At 39.7% G+C, this 20,895-nt stretch overlaps 1 protein-coding gene across 1 annotated transcript in view; it reads left to right on the top strand.

Moving 5' to 3' along the window:
• The first annotated feature begins 3,010 nt into the window (after positions 1-3,010).
• Positions 3,011-20,895, top strand: part of LOC114362622 (meteorin-like protein) — a 30,022-nt gene continuing 12,137 nt past the window's right edge. The window contains exon 1 of the mRNA XM_028318096.1: positions 3,011-3,275. Within this exon, the coding sequence (XP_028173897.1) occupies positions 3,184-3,275 (92 nt within the window). The 5' untranslated portion in view covers positions 3,011-3,183. The remainder of the gene's footprint in view (positions 3,276-20,895) is intronic.

Raw genomic sequence — 20,895 nt, 5'->3', positions numbered from 1 at the left:
ATACCAAACGTTGTTAGGGCTACCGTCTGGGTGCGTGCGCTGGGCGCACAGAACATAGAAAGAAATGGGCGACGCGCTCGTCAAAAATCGGTTAAACTTCTCGTTTCTTGTACAAGGAAGGAACAAGCTAGGTACAACGCGCCATGGTTATTGTTTGGCTGGAATATAATTGATTTATTAATAATAAAAAAAAAAATAAGAACCATGTTTAAAATCCAGTGTTATTTAGAAATTCTAAATTAGAATCCACCCTAGCAATGCTGTTAACCAACATCTCAGAGTGAGAAGGAAGGTAGTCACAGATTCTTCGCAAGCCTAGCATTTTATTCTAGGACAGAAAAATAGCCGTTAATAGCAAAAAAATGAAACTTTCTCAGTTTAAAATCATTTTTGCGTAAAAGCGAGATAAGGGGCGAATCACCGACCTAAACAAGCACGAATCAATGGCGACAAAGGGAACGACTATCGCGGAGCAAACACGGGCTATTGGCTTAGTTTATCTGTCCGCAAACATACACGCGGAGAACAGGGCCGCAGCAAGAGTTAAATTGAAGATAGGACAGCGGCATTAATACCAAATAGGGCAAGGAGCTAAAAAGAAGGTAGATAGGTGTTCGTTGCTGGATGACTTCTGAAAGAATAAAGTATGATTCCTTGGTTAATTCGAGCCTAGGTTCTATCGATTAGTCTCTATGCCAAAAACGAATGTAAGAAGAAAGTTTTTTTTTTCCGGTTCACAGGTGAAACTGTGATTTACGGAATTTTTACGGAACCCTTGCGGCCTTTCCACGGAACCCCAGGGTTCCGCGGACCACCATTCGGGAACCGCTGGTGTAGAGCCTCAGATCACGGAACAATCTGTATTCTAAGTGTAGAGCTAGGGCACTGGAATTTTAAGGTTAGTATAATGCCCCCCTAGCTACGGCCCTGACGGGAAACGTAACGCGTGGAGCAAACAGATAAGGGCCAAAGATGGACTCGTGAATCTACATTTATCTGGCGATGAACCATCGACCTGATTATGATACGGCTGTCAGAGAAAGATAATAATATGTCACTAAGAATAGTGAAGCTTTCATCAGGTAAAACCTAGAATTTTTAAAATCGGTTCAGGGTCTAGACATTACACTCCCTAAAGGTTCGGCCAAACCAACGCGATCACACGCGATCAGCCGGCGTGCAGCGATGGCGATCAATGCATTAAAAGGTTCAGCCAAACCAACGCGATCACACGCGATCAGCCGGCGTGCAGCGATGGCGACCAGACTTAAATGCATTGATCGCCATTGCTGCACGCCGGCTGATCACGTGTGATCGCGTTGGTTTGGCCGAACCCTAAGTCTAGTCGCCCATCGCTGCACGCCGGCTGATCGCGTGTGATCGCGTTGGTTTGGCCGAACCTTAACAAAGAAACATAAAGTTCATCCGCTGAAAAACTGTCATAAGGTAAGCTCTAAGCTTTACCGGTAGCTATGGTAAGTAGTAAGAACCTTTATAACATGTTAGTTAGGTAATCGTAATTAATGATTTCAGTGCTTATAATTGCTGAAGGTAGGTATTCGGATGGCCTCATCATACGCTGGTTTTATTAAAGAAATACTTTCGCATGCGACAGGTAAGCATTGGCCGATATTCTTAACGCATTAATTATAGCCAATAAAACATTTCGGATAAACCTAATAAACATTAAATTCGCATCGGTATTTTGAATAGACAATCACCACAGACAGGGCGAAAAGTAGCAAAAAACTGCCATCATTCACCCTTAATTACTAATATTTGGATGCGCGGTCTTTAACCTAAAAGATCACCCTTAACTTAAAAAAAAATGGACGACTCATCCATGGTCCACAAACACGTTCAGGGTTCAGTAGCTTTATTTTATTAGAAAACAGACACCAAATGCAGTTTGATCAATACAATTTTATTAAATTTTTACACCACAACTAAACTTGAATGTGACTGATGTGTTTAGAATAAAGTAACGCTAGGTAAGTTCTGTGGCTTTACACAACTTTTATCGATCAATCGAAAACATTATAATAATTTCATTGAACGTTGTTTTACTGAAATTCGTTTTGGGCTGAATCTGAAATCATTTTTCATGAACCGCCTGAAAAATATGTAAACTGTTACGGGTTATTTTCATTTTATTTGCTGGATAAAAGTACCCCATAATAAAGGGATCTCTGGTTGGAATCATATTATCTATTTGCCGATATCATTTTGCGCCGACGCACCCCATTTTATGGATCTACCTGCAGCCAATGAGTGAATGAGCAGTTTTATAATAGCCCTTTTTATACTTGAACGAGCACTAATAATAACACATCACACACATTAACTTAATGGTTAGCTAAATTGAGTTTTAGAGATATTGCGATAGTTTAAAAATGTAGAATATAATTAGTTTTCATAACGATATGTTTAATGCTAATATTTCATACTTAATTTTGGGCTTATAAATTGATTAATTAATAGAGGGACTAGATAACGGACTTAATAATGATTTTTAGAATTACATAATACGAAACTTATATCCAAGGGCTTGTCTTTATTTTGTATGTTAGATACCTAAATCATCTCATTCCTAGTCAAGAACGTATTTATAATGCAGACCAAACACACATTAGATTTCTTGTACCGTTTGTTCCCATTTCGCAGTAAAATACGAAATAGGTTTACATGAGTTCGATATCCAATTCAGTTGGACCCAACTTATCATGCCACAAATCAGAGCGAGACTTGTAAACAAACACGAACAACAAGGCAAAAAGCTTTCGCTGGCAAACAAAACCTTTCCCGCCAATTCTATTTTGCTACGGAGCTTTTGGAAAATGTCAATGGAGTTTGCACTTTATTGCTTTAAGGTTAAGTTAGAAAATTGGTCGGGGTCTTCCTTGATATGTATGAAAAAGACAGAGATATTGGTGGTACTGCTCTATCATTACGTTTCTATATCTATCTCGCTCGCGCACCGTCAGCGATTGGCGTAATGAGTTTGTATAACTTTTTAGTATCTTTTCTGAGCTTCAAGAGAGCGGTTGACGCGCTGCTCCTCAAAATTTCGTTAATTTGGATTGACAGATAAAGCGTAAATAAATTCGTTTTATCGGTGTGATTATGAACATTGTATTAGTGATGTGATATTTGGAGTGCTCGGAGTAGACTGTCGGAGTCGAGATGTGGTCGGTGGTGCTTTGGACTATTGTTTTGGGCCTGTCCCGCGGCGCGGAGGCGGGCGTGATGGGTGACCAGTGCGACTGGAGTGGAAGGTACGTGGGCGGAACTTTTCTATTCTTTTGTACCAGATCGGCGTGACACTTTAATCGAAAGCATTTTTTACCGTTTGTTTGTTATGATGCTTACAGATATCTGCCACGAATGATAATGATAGGTAGTTTTAAAATAATGTGTAAAGTGTCACGATTAACATTTACTTAATTTAAGTAAATTAGCAAGTTCTAAGAAGGTTGACTGACTATAAATGATGTTTTTTTTTTAATGTTGATACCGGATGATTGCTATTAACATAAAAAGTAGAATAAAATAGGAAAGTCTAATAGGAAAATGTTTGTTTTTAACTATAAGATAATGAGCTTATTACCTACGCTTTGACAATTTGTATGTTATTATGTGGATATTTTATACATCCATTATAGCTGGGACCATTAATTTAGGAGGTACCACAGACAGAAGGTTCCTCTAAGATATCAAAAATGAGCAACCGCCTGATCGGTGGTTCGCGCGTATTGTCGCAGCGGTTGCGGGTTTGATTCCCGGGGGCAAATCATTTGTAATAAACTCTCGAGCTTGAATCATACCTAATCATATTATATTTAAAGTGCCTGTTACTAATTGCCTCATTTATTCGTACACACTTATGTATGAACTGCAGAACATCAAATTCGAAAGCATTCCACAACCAAATGAGAATGTGGTTCACATTATCACGTACATTATTCATAATGTCGTGTTTAGCCAACGATCCTGACCTGAGGCAAAGTCCGATCATTTGGCATACCACCTCCATGATCCATCCATTTGTTACCACTCGCTCGCGTGTGCGAAGTTATTAACTCCAGATTGATGTTGCTTTATTCGGCATTCCACGAATGAATAAAAGATCAAGACATGCTAATTCGTTTGTTCGGAATGACACCGATTTTCCGCAATTATCTGACGCTATAAAAAGAACGTAAAAACTGTAATCTACGTAGGTAGTAAACTTGGGTGTTTAATTGTTTTGGGTCTGTTGATTTTAATCTGTTATACTAAAACGTTGACTAGGCTAGGTACAATCACTTTTATTGCATTTGTTAAGTCTTAGATTGGGTATAGTTTCCTACCTATTTGAAGCTCTAATTATGGTAAATTGTTATGTTATAATAATATGGATGGAAGGCAGAGGAAGACCGCCTAAGAGATGAACAAATGAGATCCGGCAATAAGCTGGGATAAACTGAATGCAAGTGGCCGGGGACAGAAGTCAGTGGATGAAGAGGAGGCTTATTTCGAAGACGAACCTAAAGGCTGATAATTACAGATAGGATAGAATATAGTAAATTCTTATACCTACTAAAGGATAACAACATCTTACAACAAAATATATTAGCTCAAACCCCCATGAGAAGATGAGGATAACACTGCAATTAATTACGTCAACAGGGCATTAAAGTTAAAAAAATACAATAATCGCTTTACAAGATCCGGATACGGTGTTATATTGAGGGTGGACGGAACAAAATCAACAAGTTGGGTTTCCCATTGTATTTGGGTGAGGGGGTGGATCGTGGGAAATAGACGGGAAAAGTGTTCTCGGCATCCCCCGCTGGTGGGACACGTGACCCTTCCGGTTATGCGCGGGCGCACCCTTACAAAGTTACTATTGAAAAACATAGGACAATAATGTCAATTTGTGTTTATTATCTTTCATGTTTGATTTTCTCAGGATGAGAGGGTGATTGATTGATTTCTAAATGATTTTTGGTACGGTTTACTTTACAGTATTAAACTGAGCTTTATTGAAGCTTTAAAGAATGCTATTTCCTTTAGGTTTAGAGATTAGGTAAAGTCACCAATCATAAAAAAGAAATGGTTATAGGAATGAGGACTTAGGTCTTCGGAATTACCTATTTGAGTCGGAGAGATGTTCGAAATGAGTCAAACTGTAGTTAAGTTAATTGTTTACTGCTATAATGTGTACATGACGACAGCTTGCTAGATACCCGAGTTACGCGACACAAACAAATTATGTTTGATGATAAGCTGCCACATACACACAGCAATAAAAGTAAATATTAGCTAAGTAAGTATCGTCTAATGAGTGTCATCACAATGGCATGCTAATGCGCGACCCGACGTATGTTAATGCAAGAAGTAAGAACGCACAAAGGGCGCGATGAGACGATGCCTGCAAAAAAGCAAATTGAGTGTCAATGTACCGGCATCGTCCATTGTGGAGCTGCTGCATTCAAGTTCATACATTAATATTTATTAGGGAGCGGCCGAGGGGACGGGATCTGTTTATTATAATTTCCTCCTATTATAACGCGTTCGCACGATAACGGCTGAGTCTGAGTGCAGGCACAGATTGATATAAACTACATCCAATCGATTCAATTGGTACCTATCTGAGTAACAACTCGTTGGGTAACAACAGTTTACGTAATGGTGAACTTTAAAGTAGAAGAAAAGTAAAGAAAACATGCACCGTTTTGGTTAATTGTTAGTAAAATAATTGCTGAATATGCAAAAAGTAAAAACGCTGTTAAAGTGAAAGTCTCACATAAGTAATTAGCTAATTAAATTGCCCCACGCAATCCCACAAGATGTGTCGGACGGAAGTGCGTAATGAGTGTGACATCTAAACAAAACGTAAAAAACAATTGGTACATTTGGTGGGTACTGTGACGTTTGCTTGCGTAAGAAAGCTTTATCAAAATAAACGACTCATCGTGGAAGTGCTGACAAAATTAATAAAAACTCAAACAATGGCGACGTTTTCTGATCACGCATTTAAGTTTTTGTATGAAATGGTTGGCGCCAAACTTTAACAATAGATGGAGAACTTAACTTCGAACAAAGAGCCTTGTCACAAATGATAACCATTGTCCGCTTCAAAATAAGTAGGCGCGATCAGCGACTTTGTGACTAAGGCTTTTAAAGTAAATTACCATAATGATAACCACCATCGTAAAAACTTTAAGTAGTAGTTTAGGGTAAAACATTGAAAAATATAAAACAAAAGCTTTTACAACACAGTAGAGTGCGGTAGAGTAGAGACGTGTTTAAGAAAATATGCAAAATCAGCGATGCAACTAGTCTGCAATTTTGAACTTTTTGTCACCGGTATAAGAAAAGAATTAGGGTGACGTCCAAGAATCGCATGTAGATGAAAGTGCGTGTGAGCATTAGCAATTAATGGTGCTTGATCACGCCTGCAGACCGGAAGCTCCGCACATGAGACTCCCCCGTCGTCGAGGGCAATTTGCACTGCTGCACTACTGCGACGTAACTGCCGTGGGAGTTACGCTCACGTCTAGTAAACTGAGTAAATTGATTTTTTATCCCCACTGGTGTGAGAACGATAGCCTAATCTAGTTTCAGTTGCAATTGCGTAAGTCTCAGTGATTAGAATGTAATGTAGAGGAAATGAATACCGATTCTGTATAATGTTGGCATTTGTAATGAATTTCTCTATCTGACTGCGCCATTAAATCAAGCTGATAGAATCTGCAAGCTTGGAACGTTATCAAGCGGTAGGTAATGAAACGCTAAAATGTAACAACCTACCACATTTTGCAATGGTTGTCCCACATCGCAAACGCGTGGGTGCTATCAGCTAGCAAAGAACCATTTGTGGGAAAAATATGTTGCGGTTGTACTTCCTGAAGTTGACCCACATATGGAATATGACCACTAAGTGCGGATGTCACTATCGCCATTTCGTCGCGTTCGACGTAAACATCAGATGGCCACTGCACAACCTCCGACTTACGCACTCCATATGGCGTACGAAGTGTTCCTGTCAGTTCCACATGTTCCTGAAAGAGTTTCCCGTTCCTATTTCACATACGCAGTTCATTATCATTAGTGATTCAGAGGCCAGTATGGGATCTCGGCGGCAGGACATTTCACATGGGCTTGTGGGAACTGGGAACCCCATGTTCTGTTCCAAGAGAAAACAAGCGTCACATGTTGCGAGATGAAATCACGGTTATTTTTAAGCGACGATTGTTTTTATTCGCTCGCCAATTGGGGGCAATCAACGACACGTGTTCCGTTTGAGACGCTCGCCTTAGGTTGCCAGTCCAGCGATCGGGCTCGCCGTGTCAGGCACCAAATTGGACTAGGGGCTCCCCAATAAGGAGTGGAAGATTTACACTATAATAAATCATCCAGTTAGAACAATCACAACGATCATATGAGCGAATATGCTGAGACATTTAAAACTAAGGCTCTACCAAGAGTCATGATTTTCCTTTCTGGTTCTAGCTACACCATACATACTTTGTATCATGTTTAAATCATATTCGGTAGTTCCCAAGATACTTGAAGTATGGTTTAACCCCACAAGCAATTAATTTTCCCATATCTATTCGGTTCTGACCCTTATGGGTATGAAAATAAAATGTTCCAGATGTAACTTCCAACTACCGAGTGTGGTTATGTGTTACCCAGAGATATTTTTATTATGTGCTCTCAAGTTCCTATCACATGAAATAATGACTGTAAGTTAGATTCATTACCAAGGGTATCAAATGCTTGTGCCATGTGTCCTCTTGCGTTCTCGAAATACAGCGGTAAATCTATTTATTTAATGCTCTAGTATTTCAAAAGTTAAGATAAGACGTTCACTAACCGTTTTTGACTTTTTTTGCGTTGATTGCTGTAATGATTATGGCCTAGATCTTAACGAACCAACTTACAATTACAATACGCCCGGGGCTTTATTTGAATTTATAGACCGTCGTTACAAAGGACAAGTAACAATTTAAGAGAATCGTATTTTATGATCTAAAGCAACGTGATATTTGAAACAAAATGAAATGTAGGTACAAGAAGTTGCTTTCGACTGAGATTTCACTGAAAATAATGAAGGAGATTGTTTCATTCGTAGAACACCAGTTCTGTGTACACAACCAAACTAATTAACAGCGAATTGTAGGTCGGCATTGTGTTGCGGGTCAGATGAAGGCTCTCTTTGTCTCAGTTGTTTGGTTTTCGGATCGTTCCCCGAGCTCCGAAGGCGTTAATTACGCGATAATAACGGCCTGCGCCCGCGCCGCGTTTAATACAACTATGTTTTATTGCTTCTACATTTTTGATAATGGACGGCCACGAAACAGAAATAATTACCGCTCCGAACGTTCAGTTGATTTGTTGTGGCTATTCGGGCGACAGTTAAAATGTCGAATGAAGTGAGGCATTTAGAGAAACCAACCATTTCCTGACAAAACGTTTGAATTTTTAAATACAAGACAAAATAATTAATAATCTCCAATTCCTCTGAAAGTCACATAAATTCAATCTTATCAAGAAAATAGTGGTGCGAACACAATGGTCCTTGCCAAAGTATCCAAAAATAGGAATTCGGGATTAGCGGGACCTGTTGAATAATACATGAGGTGCGTCTGGTCCATTATTATAGCAGGCAAAGGATGCGCGGGCGCGGGTCCCGCCGCACGAGCTGCATTTTAATGCTGCTTAATTTCGTTGGCCGCTGTCAAATTATAATATTTCATTCAAATGTATTTCCGAAATAATAGAAATGATTTATTTGCCTATGATAATTCCTGCAGGTTGATGTGTTCAGCATACATTATAATAACTCATCATAATGACACCAACATTGTCCCCCACAGTTTAAAAAAAACCCTCAGACCCATTTATTGTCTGAAACACAATACAAACGCAAATGCATGCAATTTGCATGAAGCTGCGTCGTTAATGAGGCGGCGCAAGCCTCGCTGCAACCCGACCCGACCCGCTTCCACTCGGGCTGGTGCATCATCGCCGGACTTGTAGCCGTCCATCCATCATCCATACCTCCTCTGACGTAAATCAACACCGCTCCTCTTGCTTCGCTGAACAAACCACTAATTGCTCTCGAGAAAACTACGAAAAGAAACAGATTTTTATTTAAATGATCGTCCGGTTTGGGTTCGAAAATTCGAAGTTGAATATGTGACGCATTACCATCCGCGGCCATGTAGGACGATCATCGCTTCTGCTGCAAAAAAAGGAGTGAGCGGAGACCGACCGATTATAATGTAAAAAGAGGTTGGCGGTCGTTCCATAACAGATTGCAAATGGCAACCGCCGCAGGCCTCTGCGAGCCTCTTATAGCGCTTGCAATCTCGGCTGCTAAAAAATAAACGCATGCAAGGATTTTCTTCAGAAGTTTCCTTGCTATCTATCGCTCATAATGGGCATCCAAATGAGGGAGAGGGAATGCTATTGGATTTTCAGGCAAAAACTTCGGCGCGCCCTTGTCGAAGTGCCGACTTAAATCGACGCGCGTCCTTCTTCCAAATGCCATCACGTAGCCTGTCGCTATTCCTTTCTTTTTTGTTACTTTCCAAATTTTAACTGATCGATGATAATTTGAGTTAACATACTATAATTATGGCGTATGTTGAACCATTGTTACTGGTTTTGTTTATGGCTTAATACATCTTGGTTCATTATACTTTGTCCGCAAGGGGACAATTGAATGGAATACATGTCGAGTTACGACTTACCATACCTCACTTAAACTGAGACAAGAATGCCATAAAACCGAGTCTTGGGTCTCATATTATAACTCGTTTTGTTTACAGCGGCGCATGCGGCCGTAAGTCCATAACACAGGCGACACAACAATGGCTGCGCTCACTTTAGCGCGTTGGTTAAAGATTTTGCCCGATAAAGGTTAAATTGGCTCTGTTGTTCTTAATAAGGCATATTTTACCCTTAGCTCCACAGTCGCCGATGTTACTGTCCAGCCAGTATGAATGTCCAGATTTGCTAAGACTTCTTAGGCAGCCGCTTACTTAATTAGAATCCATTATTTCTTAATCATTACCATCGCTGAACTCTTCCTGTGGCAGTGCCAGTGCCCATATGGTTCTTTACTTCCTTCGTGATTTTATGTTTAATTACCTTAATTCCGCTTGATCTGCGTTTCGGCCACGCTACGTAGCCGTAACTTGATACAGGAACACGCGAATTGACATTCGATACAATGAACGGCGTGAGGCAATCGCTCTTGACGCGGTGTTTTATAAATAGGTTACGGAAATTTCACCGTAACTACTTCATTTATAAACAAGACGGGTGTTTTAATAACGTGGCACAATGCTAAATTAGCTGACGTTGGCTATGAAATTGTTGTTATGGACTGAGAGCGGTGCTAGTGGTTCTTCCATGTTTGACAGCTGATAAGTTTTAAAGTACAAACGCAGCGGAAGGCTTATCAAGACCAAGCGGGCAATCGGTAGCTGCATTTAAGATGATACACACGTAGCTAAGTGCACGGTCGTCGTTCGGATTTATGAGGACGGGTTCGGTAAGCCGCTTAGGCAGCCACAATAAGAAGTCCACGATCTCTCCGGCTTTTCACACCTCCGTGTTTGAGCGCGCGTTAGCATTCACGCCTCGTGTGTGCCTACCCCAAAACTTCGCACCTTGACCGTATATAACATATTCACATAATGTAAGGGATACTATTAGTTTAGTGGTGGTATCTTTTTTTTTAAGTTGCGCTTCGTTTTTTGTTTCAATTTGAACGTTTGTAGTCAAAGGGAAGGGAACTGCATCAAAATGTTATCCGAATTTTCATTGTTTATTTTACTTCGGGATCGCCTATCAATCGCATCGTAACTGTTCTTGGGATTGGCCAATCTCATCTTGATTTGTTTCCAATCGAGGCAAGATTACACAAAGAGGCGCACGTTTCGTGTGTACCTTTTCGCGAATGATCCATCAGTCAGTCGTGGTGTCGAAGACTGCGTCCTGCGTGACCAGAGGTCGTGGCTCGACGCTGCTCTCGACTATTGTTCGGGTGAAAGTCGCCGTTACGAGTTTACGATTACGACCGCTTTGCGTGTTACGAAAACCTCGTTAGAGATCTTAAGCCGTGGTTTGTTAGTCGCGTGATGTTTGATGAGTTCATTGTTAAAGCTACTGTAAACAAGAACGTTTATGCTAAAGAATCTATGGAATTGAGAATCAAACACACTTGCCTTAATCGTCTTGTGCAATCTTAGGAAACTTACGAAACTTTGGATGGCAGAAATCATTAATAATAGGTACTTGACGATAAAATCGAAAGCAATAAAAGAGCTTTTATAATAAGGCTTTGTATTGGTAAGGTATTCTTCTCATAGACATCCATAATAAAATAATGATATAATGTCTCCATCACTGTTGAAGCTGATTACAAATTGCACTTTCGCTGTCGTCTGAAGTTAATCAAAATTGCATTACGTTTCGTCACGAGTCTTTACGACAAGATGCTGGGGAAAAAAGTCGCATCGACACGACATGCCGCGCGTATCACTGCGCCTGCGCCTGTCATGATTTATGGCTCCAGTATCGCGACTGAAGCAATTACAGTTGTGTTTTTAGCTGACATATTCAAAAAAGATATTGAATCGGTTGCGATCAGGCGAAAGTCAATATTATGGTTCCCTCTACACACCTGCGTGACGATACAATAGAACATTATTAAGTTGACATAGAATAGGTATAATATTTTGTTAGATCCATAGTTGCTAGTCACTTGCGTAGGCGGTGCGGACACAGCACTCCGTCTAACTAGTTATGTAAACACGGCCACTAACCACTGACGTTTTTATGCCCGGCACATGTCAACAAAAACACATTCCTAGTAGCTAGAAAATCATATTGAACCGGTGAGGCGTTGCTAGGTGCCAACACTGCCAACACTCCCATCTCAGTGTTTGGAAAGCAGTTTACTGCAAATAGAAAAAAACCTGAAACAAAAAAAATCTAATTCTTGAATTAAATGTAAAATGATCATTGGGATGATCTAATGTAGATATCTAACCCACTGTGTGTAGAAAGATTGACTTTTTTTACGTTTGAATTGGAAATTCCTTTACGCAGCGGTGTGTGGTCATGTGTGGTCAAAATATTTTATTTGCACGGTCCCTTTTCTCCATTATGGCCCTGTTGTGGTTGGCCATTGTGCCGAGCTCAGAGACGAAGTTTAGTGGTTTCTAAACACGTCCACGTTTAAATTTTTTTTTCATAATATTTCATTGTTGATACTTGATAGGAGGTTAGTTTTTTCTTACCCTTTTTCGGCAAAACTAAAGCGCCATTTTATTAAAACTTTCACAATCGTTTCTAAAATTTTCGAAAATGTAGACAATCATATTGAAAAGGAGGCGGAAGAAATCTCACTATACCAAAAACATGGTAGTTGCAAAACAGTAGCAGGGTCTAATTTTATTCAGAAAACACTTTTAGTCGTTAAAAATACGTTCCTTTTATTAACGTTCAAAAGCATAAAGATGTCACACGCAATACGAAATCTTCCTCTATAAAGCGGTCCCATCAAAGTCGCGTCGAGGTGAAACAAGATATTGTGTGCCGAGCACTCTACTCCGAGCCACGAACAGCAGCGCTTGACGTTAATAACCATAATATTTTTTTTTTTACCGTTGACCGTGTATTGTCTTGTTTTAACGGAGCTAATAAATAAATCTTTTATAAGGGACAAGATGAATTTGTAGATGAAATAAAGTTTAGACGAAGTTAGGCCCTTGGCTGATCATAAAAACCTATCAAAGCCTTTGTAGCTTACAAAATTTCAGATTCAATCAGCTTGATTTGAAAAGGTGCTTGAATGAAATTAATTGAAAACTGATGATCCTCTTCTGTTCCAGAATAATGTTGTAAACGCTAATAACTCTTGCGTTGTCAATGTCAATTACTATGACAGCTGGGACTAAATCACTAGCTAATGAAGGCTCGTATGTATTCAGTCGGAGCCTCGGAATGTTTTGGTCAGTCTGTCCGCACCCGTCATTTCGTCTAATTTATGGTCTCAACCAATCTCGAAGCTAATTGGGCCTCGGCTGCTTCGCTACATATTTCAAACGTCGCTAATCTGAATAAAATATCGCTACACATCAATATGAACATTTGCATACAATCGTGTCCACTATTAGAAGCCTAAGGATCAGATTTCATATCGAAACTGCCATACCTCCAAAATTATTAGAATTAGAATCGGCGAGGACTGTTAATTCTTCTCTGACGTTATTTCCAAACCTGTCCTGGGCAAATTTATTTTTATTTCACTGTCCTTAATTCTGTCTATAATAGCCTCTAGTAATACTATTTTGTTCACAGCAATAAAATTGTCAGTTGTAAACTCATTTTGTTTTTATTTTAATTACTGAGTTAGTTTGATTGACTCTTAATAATCACTGACTTATTTGGTCGGCAATTATTGTGGAGAAATAGTCTGCGTCTTGATTGAACTTGAATGATGTTTATAGAGATTGGCTTGACTATTATTTTAATAGCAATTACATGCACCCAAGGGAATTAGCACTTGGACTATTTACGAAATTGAAGGCCTGCGCTGTATACCTACAGATTATGTAGTTAGATATATTATTGCAATTTTTGTCAATTAATTGATGCAGAGTACTAGTACCTTTATTTTAAACAGATTGAACCATAAACAATACTTAGGAACTGTTCTGCAAAATACTTTATGCAAATAATGCGCCTGTTGGTTCTGTTCAGTTGTGTTAAGCACAGCAGATACTGTACTGACTCCTTGAAACTATCAATCGGTTCCTAATTTAATGTCTGTATACCTAGGTCCATAGAATTATAATGAGAGCGGTAAATCAAATGGAATAATACAAGCCGGCGCGTGCCGCAAGGCCGGTCAACTGAAGGAGTCGCTTCGAGGTCTCACTCGCGCCGCGACCGCTCCAACCTCTATAAGGAGCGGAGTATGTATTATGATATGCCTTAATGGAACTGACCCGTTTGGCAGCAGGCACGTAGTATTCGTCACCGCATCGCCATACCGCCGTTCGTTACTACATAGGTACGCGGGTATCTTGTAAATCGTCGCACGTGGCTTTGTAAGGCATTACGTTCACCGGACACCGCTAAGACTTTATTCAAATTTTCAATGCAAAAAAATTGACTTCGCCATGTAGAGAGATCGAGTAGTTAATTTGAATGACGAATTTGGTTGCAGAATTTTCTGCTCATTAAGTAGGTTCTTGTCACATTCGGAGATTGGGTAACGGACGATTCGATCTCATTGCTCAATATTTCCGTCGCTGCAAAACGCGAATTGCGAAGTTGTATTTACTTAATCGTGTGGAACATACGATGATTATTCGTTCTATTTTAAGTTCGCAATTAGCGAACAAAGCTGTCGGGTGGCGCAGTTGTTCGCGGTCATGAAGTAATGCATACACGTTTAGCAGGGTTGCTTTGGCGATAGCCGGGGGCGCGGTCTGTCCGGGCCGGTCCTCCGTGAAATAATAACGAGCGTGTAGGTACCAGGTCGGTGGTTCCACTGCGCTATAAATTGTCGGCAGCCGGCGGGCACGCGGCACGCAATCTCAATGCGGAAAATATTATGGCGGTGCCCGGTTCTCGAATATAGCTAGGCCAGGTTTTACAGCCGCTGGCTATGTTGGGCCTAGTATTGTTGCTCTTTCTCCGTACCGGTCGTTTCCATTCGGCCAATATAGCGAAAATTGTGTATGGCGATTGTGAATTGATTCTTGCATTCAAAACATGTTTTACTGTAATGCAGATGAATAATGGGTCGTAAATTTCAGAGGAAAGGCCTTTGCAATGCCTCTTGATGTCTGTTCAATAATGCATTGTAATAAACGTACTTTAATTTACCCCGTAAAAGACCCATAAGATTTTTATGGTAAAGAGGCTGGTGCTGCTGTGCCTCGACTAGAAGATATATGGCTTTTGATGGATGGGAAACGTAAGGAATTGCCAATGTCATGTAGCAGGATAGAAAGAAAGGCTACCTAATTGGTTTAAGACTCAGGATGTAGAGAAATTACGTATTTAATAACATTAGTCAGCCAGCCAGCTTTCACAGCTTTCGGCTTAGGGAAATCTTGATAGAAATATGGAGCAAAGCCTCTCCGAGGCGGGCGGGTGATCGGTCGCGGTGCATTCCAGGCTATTGTAGGCACCACGGTTGACTTGTCGCATTATACGACATTATTGAATCCGTAATACGTTGGACACGGAAGGTTTTGCTGGAGGATACTCGCGCTGCTGCCTTGGTGATCTATGGGCAGTAACAGCAGGACATAAAAAGTTTCCAAATCGGTATTCCATTGATAGGCATTCATCGCGATCAGTAATTTTGGATGGACGGTGTTATTTCTGATGCCATAGATAATGCAAAACCTGAAAAATATTTTTTCATATTTGCAAAATGCCTATCACGTGTTGAGAAGGTAGCAAAGGGTCTTATGAACCAGCTATCCTTGAACTCAGGTTCCTACATAAAGAAAGTGCGTGACCAAATAAATAGGACAACGAAAATGTAAGTGAGGAGTTTTGTATTCAGTTCGCAAACCACAGAGGCCTTTCTCACGGCTCCTTGCGTATTCTCCATGCGCGCGCGCGTGAGAACTGCGTACCATGCGGGTAAACAGCCTTATCTATAAATCTCCAAATTTTTATCAATAATAGAAATGCCGCTTATTTCTCAGAGCATCGCCAAAACAGGTTATGCTTAAGATTAGATTTTACGTCTTCAAGGATTTATATCCACAAGATTATAAAAGTTGAATACTATAAATCTAATATTTTAAAACTTTTAATGATTTGTAGAAAATTCTACGTAATTTAGGAATGTTACGCTTCTTTCAGACAATTTTTTAGTAATTTTTAACAGTATCGTGTCAGCTACTAAACACAGACAATATTTAATCCGTGGGAAATAATTTATGATCCATTAAAACTTGTACCCAACAAAACTGTCATGCATTATTTTATTACAATTGCAAGGTTTAGTAATAAACAGTAGACACAACAAGAACAGTTTAGAATGTAAACCAGTTTAGTTAGAACAGTCTTTGATCCAAGCTATTAACAGACTTTCGATTTATATAAGAAATCTTGTTTAATATCGTTTATGGTTCTCTTAATAGACAGTTTTTAATTAAATGAATAGTTGCTCGTAATGGTTTTATGGGATGTTGATTTCATAATCACATTGAAAGCGGTCTAATAAATAACCACGTTCCAATTATTCGCAATCGCAACAAGTGATTAATTAAGTTAAAAACCCGTTTCCTAATAAAATAAGATTTTACAACAGAAAAAAAATATCACATTGACTCTACATGTAATGATAGGAAGCCACCTAACAATTTCCTGTGTGACGTGACAACAGTCGGTCAGCAAATAAACTTTCGATTTAAATTGTGCTATCAGTCAGTATTACCAGAGTGGATAAGACCCGATTTCTCTTGGGATGCGCAAACAAAGTTCTCAGATAAGTGACAAACTGACCATTCGATTTGTCACCAGGGCGCTTGACACATGGCTGACAGAGGGCTTCTCATGTCTGTCAGAGGTGTTGACTGAGCGATCGTCGTCGACAAATGTCATGATGTCAGATAAACCGTGTGAATCGGCCTTATCGCGATTCCTGCGCTCGCGTCGATGCCGTCTGGCCAGCCGGAGTATAGGATACATGGGAATTGGGGATGACCCATTTACCATGGGAATTGAGTTTTAAGGATAGATAAGGCCTGAATAACACATCTTATCTTATAAATAAAAATCATCCGAATAAGAATCGTCAAATGACGCTACATATGCCGCCATGGTAGAGTTTATTGGACTGTGCGTAATTCTTATCAGAAATTTATGGTTTGCTATTTAGTCGCAAAATTATGTAGATCATTGAACGTTCCCACGATCCGCGTGATCACCGAAAGCATGCGATTGCATGACTAAAATCTTTGCTATCACCTTATCGATACCTTTTTCCCATACGAAACGTTCTTTACCACGCTTTATTTGCGTACAAAACTGATTAACAGCGTTTATCCTAGCAGTAGTTTGTATTTAGTTTCGAGGTATTGAGATGTTCCATTTAGTATTCGATTATTTATTTCGTGCAATTTGTCAAGCTTCTTTCCAATTTGCTATTGGAATTTCTTTAGAATACAGCGTAGCTATATCTATTAGTGCTTCTTTTTCATTGATGGTAACTGTTGTCTAGACAAAAAAGGATGGAAAAGTTTGGTCATGTTTAAAACACTTTAAAATGAGGGCAAGGTATGTGAAAGAGTGAGCTATGTCGCCTCAGTAATGGCATAGCTTCGAAATTGCACCTAAGAGCATAATGACTGCTTGCTGCGCAGCGCAACATTGTCTTGTAAACGTTTAATTGTTAGTTATTTTGAAGTTGTTGCACATTTAAAGTGCGTGGTCTTCAATGTTTTTGTAAACACTCACAGAACATTGTTTGTTTCTAAATTAAGAATTTTTTAAAGCTTTTCCTTATCCGTTGTCAATTCAATGTTAAACTTTTTAATTAGGGTAGGTACCTACCTAAAATATTATTAGACGCTAATGCTGATGGCCCAGTTTTTTCGTGTCGGCGAATTTTATAACATCAGTAGCCAGGATGTATTTTATGCTTGAAGCAAGGTCAGCAGTGTTTATAAAATAACAAGCGACGTCTGTCATCGGGCCCATGTGCGCGGGCGCCGACTCTGGCGCCGCACATGCGCACTCAGCCGAATTCTTATCCTCGTCCAGCCAATGAAAAAACTTTTAAAACTAATTTATGGCGCTTTAGTAACGATACATTAGCGCCCACAATTCAATTCCTTATAACTAAATGGTAACATGTGAATCGGTTTTTTTTGTCTCCGAATCGCATGTGTTCAGTGACATTAATTTATTAATTTGACTTTATGAACTTTTTATATAAATCAGTTTTATTAATGAGACACAAAAGTTATCTGATACCTGCCAGTTTAATTTTGTGATAAATGATAGAATAGATTTAGCAGCAGAATTAGATCTTGGCATACCTCATGCCCATTATTGCCCATGTATGATGAGTAGCAAATTGAATGTCGGTAAACCCATGTCTGCTTATGTAAACTAATTTATTTATTTATTTGTAATAGGTATACTAATGGAAATAAGTCGTTGCGAGTGGATTATCTAAGAATGGTAGCAGCGGAAATGCTTTGCGGTATCGAACTACCGACTCACGCTTCGCTCCAGAGCATGAGTGGTCTATGACTCTATGTATCTTTTATACATAAGAGACAAACAGTGCCCATGAATTAGCAGAGTTGTATGTACTTGTAAAGCTTAGTCACGCTCTGCGATGTGCAGGGTTGGCTCTTCATAAGTCTTGAATTTTTTTGGGGAAAATTTGAAAATATTTCACATTGTTTAATAATCATGATAATTATTGCAATTTTATATTATCTACATTTTTTTTTCTACAACGAGGAAGCTCTTATGGCCTGCATCTCACCTGATGGAAAGTGATGATCAGGCCGAAGGTGGAAGCGAGCTTCACTCGTAATCATGATCGTAAATCTGTAGATAATTGCAACGATTATGATACAAGGTCTTGATCACGTTTAATTTTGGATAGTATTGCTGTTTGTTCTCTAATTTAAAGATTTACGGTTCTAGACAGCCCTAAGAATCCGGCGCGTGAGTGACTGGCAGTGTCGTGTCGCGGGCATCCACTGTTTGTGGTACCGGTTAGGAGCTTGGAGTACACCGATTGGACGAGATGACTCTTACGCCTCCTCCGCAGGAATGTTTGCATGGCAAATGCAGGACTCATACATGTTACTCATGCGTTATGTATGGCAGTTGGAGGAATGCGTATGTTGATGGTAGCCATGTAGACCTCATCGAGTAGTAAGAATAAAATCTTACTGGTCATGTAAATGCTCAGTTCTTACATGTCTTGCATCGGAACTGGTGTCCTTTTAATATGTTTTGGTATTAAAATTAAATGGTTCTACTTGAATGAAAAATAATAGTCCCGAAAAGATCATAATTTACAGCTATCTACCGAGCGTATTGTTTTATCGACTAAGGTCTTATAGTAGAAGGATCTTATCTTACCTTCCTTCCTACACAAGATTCAAAGGGAATAGTATATTAGGAAGTTCAATTGTGTCCACTCCGCTTGATTTATGCGGTGTTGAGATGTAATTACGTATTTCTAAGGCGGTGACAGCGAATCGCCCACGCGCCATCGCGCACGAGTTGTGCCCATTATACAATCAGGGCGAATCAGCACAGCGGACACTAAGCTACCACTGCAATTTATGCCCGTGCGCACCCAGCGACGTACAATCCAACTCCAGCAATCTACACCCTCTAACTAAGCAATTTCAAACTCAAACGCCGATCTAAAGCGAACAATTTATGCGCCTCGCAACCAGAACGCGTTGTAGATTCGTCGATTAGATTTATGCTTCGCATCAGGCGATTTCCTAGGCGTAGTCTGCCAGCGCCAATTACCTTATTTCACACTAAATCTAAAGCGTAGCACGTCGTTTAGGCGCAATGGTTCTGCGTACGTGGTTTTATTGGAATACTTTGCCCGAGGTTAACGAAAAAGAAAGGGTTTCTTTATGCTGGCGTTCAAGCTTTTAAAGTTGATATGACTTATTTTGTCTGACTCATTGTTAACTTGGGACAACTTTGACAGTAGTTACGTCTAGACGGAGACTGCTACTATCCCGTCAGACCTTCGGTTTATCTTTTTGGCCATCAGTTTTAACATTTGACGAACAAAGCATTCCCAAGGTCTGAGCGCCCGACTAAACAAAAATTTCGCAGTGGTAATTGGTGGAGATAAGAAGCCGATTGTTGTCTAGCTAGAGAATTATGAGCTTTAGTTAAAAGCTTTTGTTTTGCTTTCTAAATGAAACCACAAATTCAGAAATCACACGTAATTTTACTGACTTATTCACTACTCTTATTTTTACAAGAAAATTAATTGAAAACTTTGATGAAATTTTTTATCTAGGAACATCTTTCAAACTATAGAATTTGGCTAACGTTCTAAGATGATCTCAGCTATTATGAAACTGAAATACTCGTACTATGTCAAATTTCCAATCGGAAGATATTTTGAAAACTTATAAGGTTGTATCCTGCTCGCTTGGTCACAATGCACGCACGTGCGGCCGCGGGCGCGACCATTGTCCATTGTCTCGCTCCAATACACCGTACAGGCTTTGACACTTACAATAAGTACATTTACATTCGATATTATACAGTACACATCCTTCTTTTAGCCTACGGACTGCTTCAATTTATATCCAACTTCAGCTTCAGTGCCCACGCATTCTTTCAAAGTTAGCAAATCTGATAAGAACATTCCTTTCATGACGTTTAAATTAAAATTGAATCAGTTTTCGTTATAAGGAACATTATTCATCCAATATCTTGTAAATTCCAACAAGCAACTTATCGGTATAGGTTTCTGAATAGCTAAATGCACAAATAGGTACTTATTAGAATAGATAGCAGATTGTTCCTTGTTTACAAACTGGTCGGTCGCAAGTAGATCACGGAACTGCTTTGCTTAGTTCCAATCGCCTGGCGGTGACCTAGAAACTAAAAAACAGAGCGCTGCTTGGTTGTGTGCGTGACAATATGGTTTAGCCCTGTGTGCTCGAGCCTCGAAACTTGAAAGCTTTAAATCTTGGTAGAGGTGCGGACCGCGGTAAAAGGCTGCTGCCTGTGTGCGTGAGACGACAACACGCTTGATAGCGACACAATGCATGACCGCATATTAACAAAATTCATAACAAGAGCTTTTTTATCAAAAGATATTTCGGTACAATTACCAGAACA

This window comes from Ostrinia furnacalis, unplaced genomic scaffold (assembly GCF_004193835.3).
Source record: "Ostrinia furnacalis isolate ACB-3 unplaced genomic scaffold, ASM419383v2 OfSCF0389, whole genome shotgun sequence".
Lineage (NCBI taxonomy): Eukaryota > Metazoa > Arthropoda > Insecta > Lepidoptera > Crambidae > Ostrinia > Ostrinia furnacalis.
This window is presented reverse-complemented; position numbering and strand designations above follow the sequence as displayed.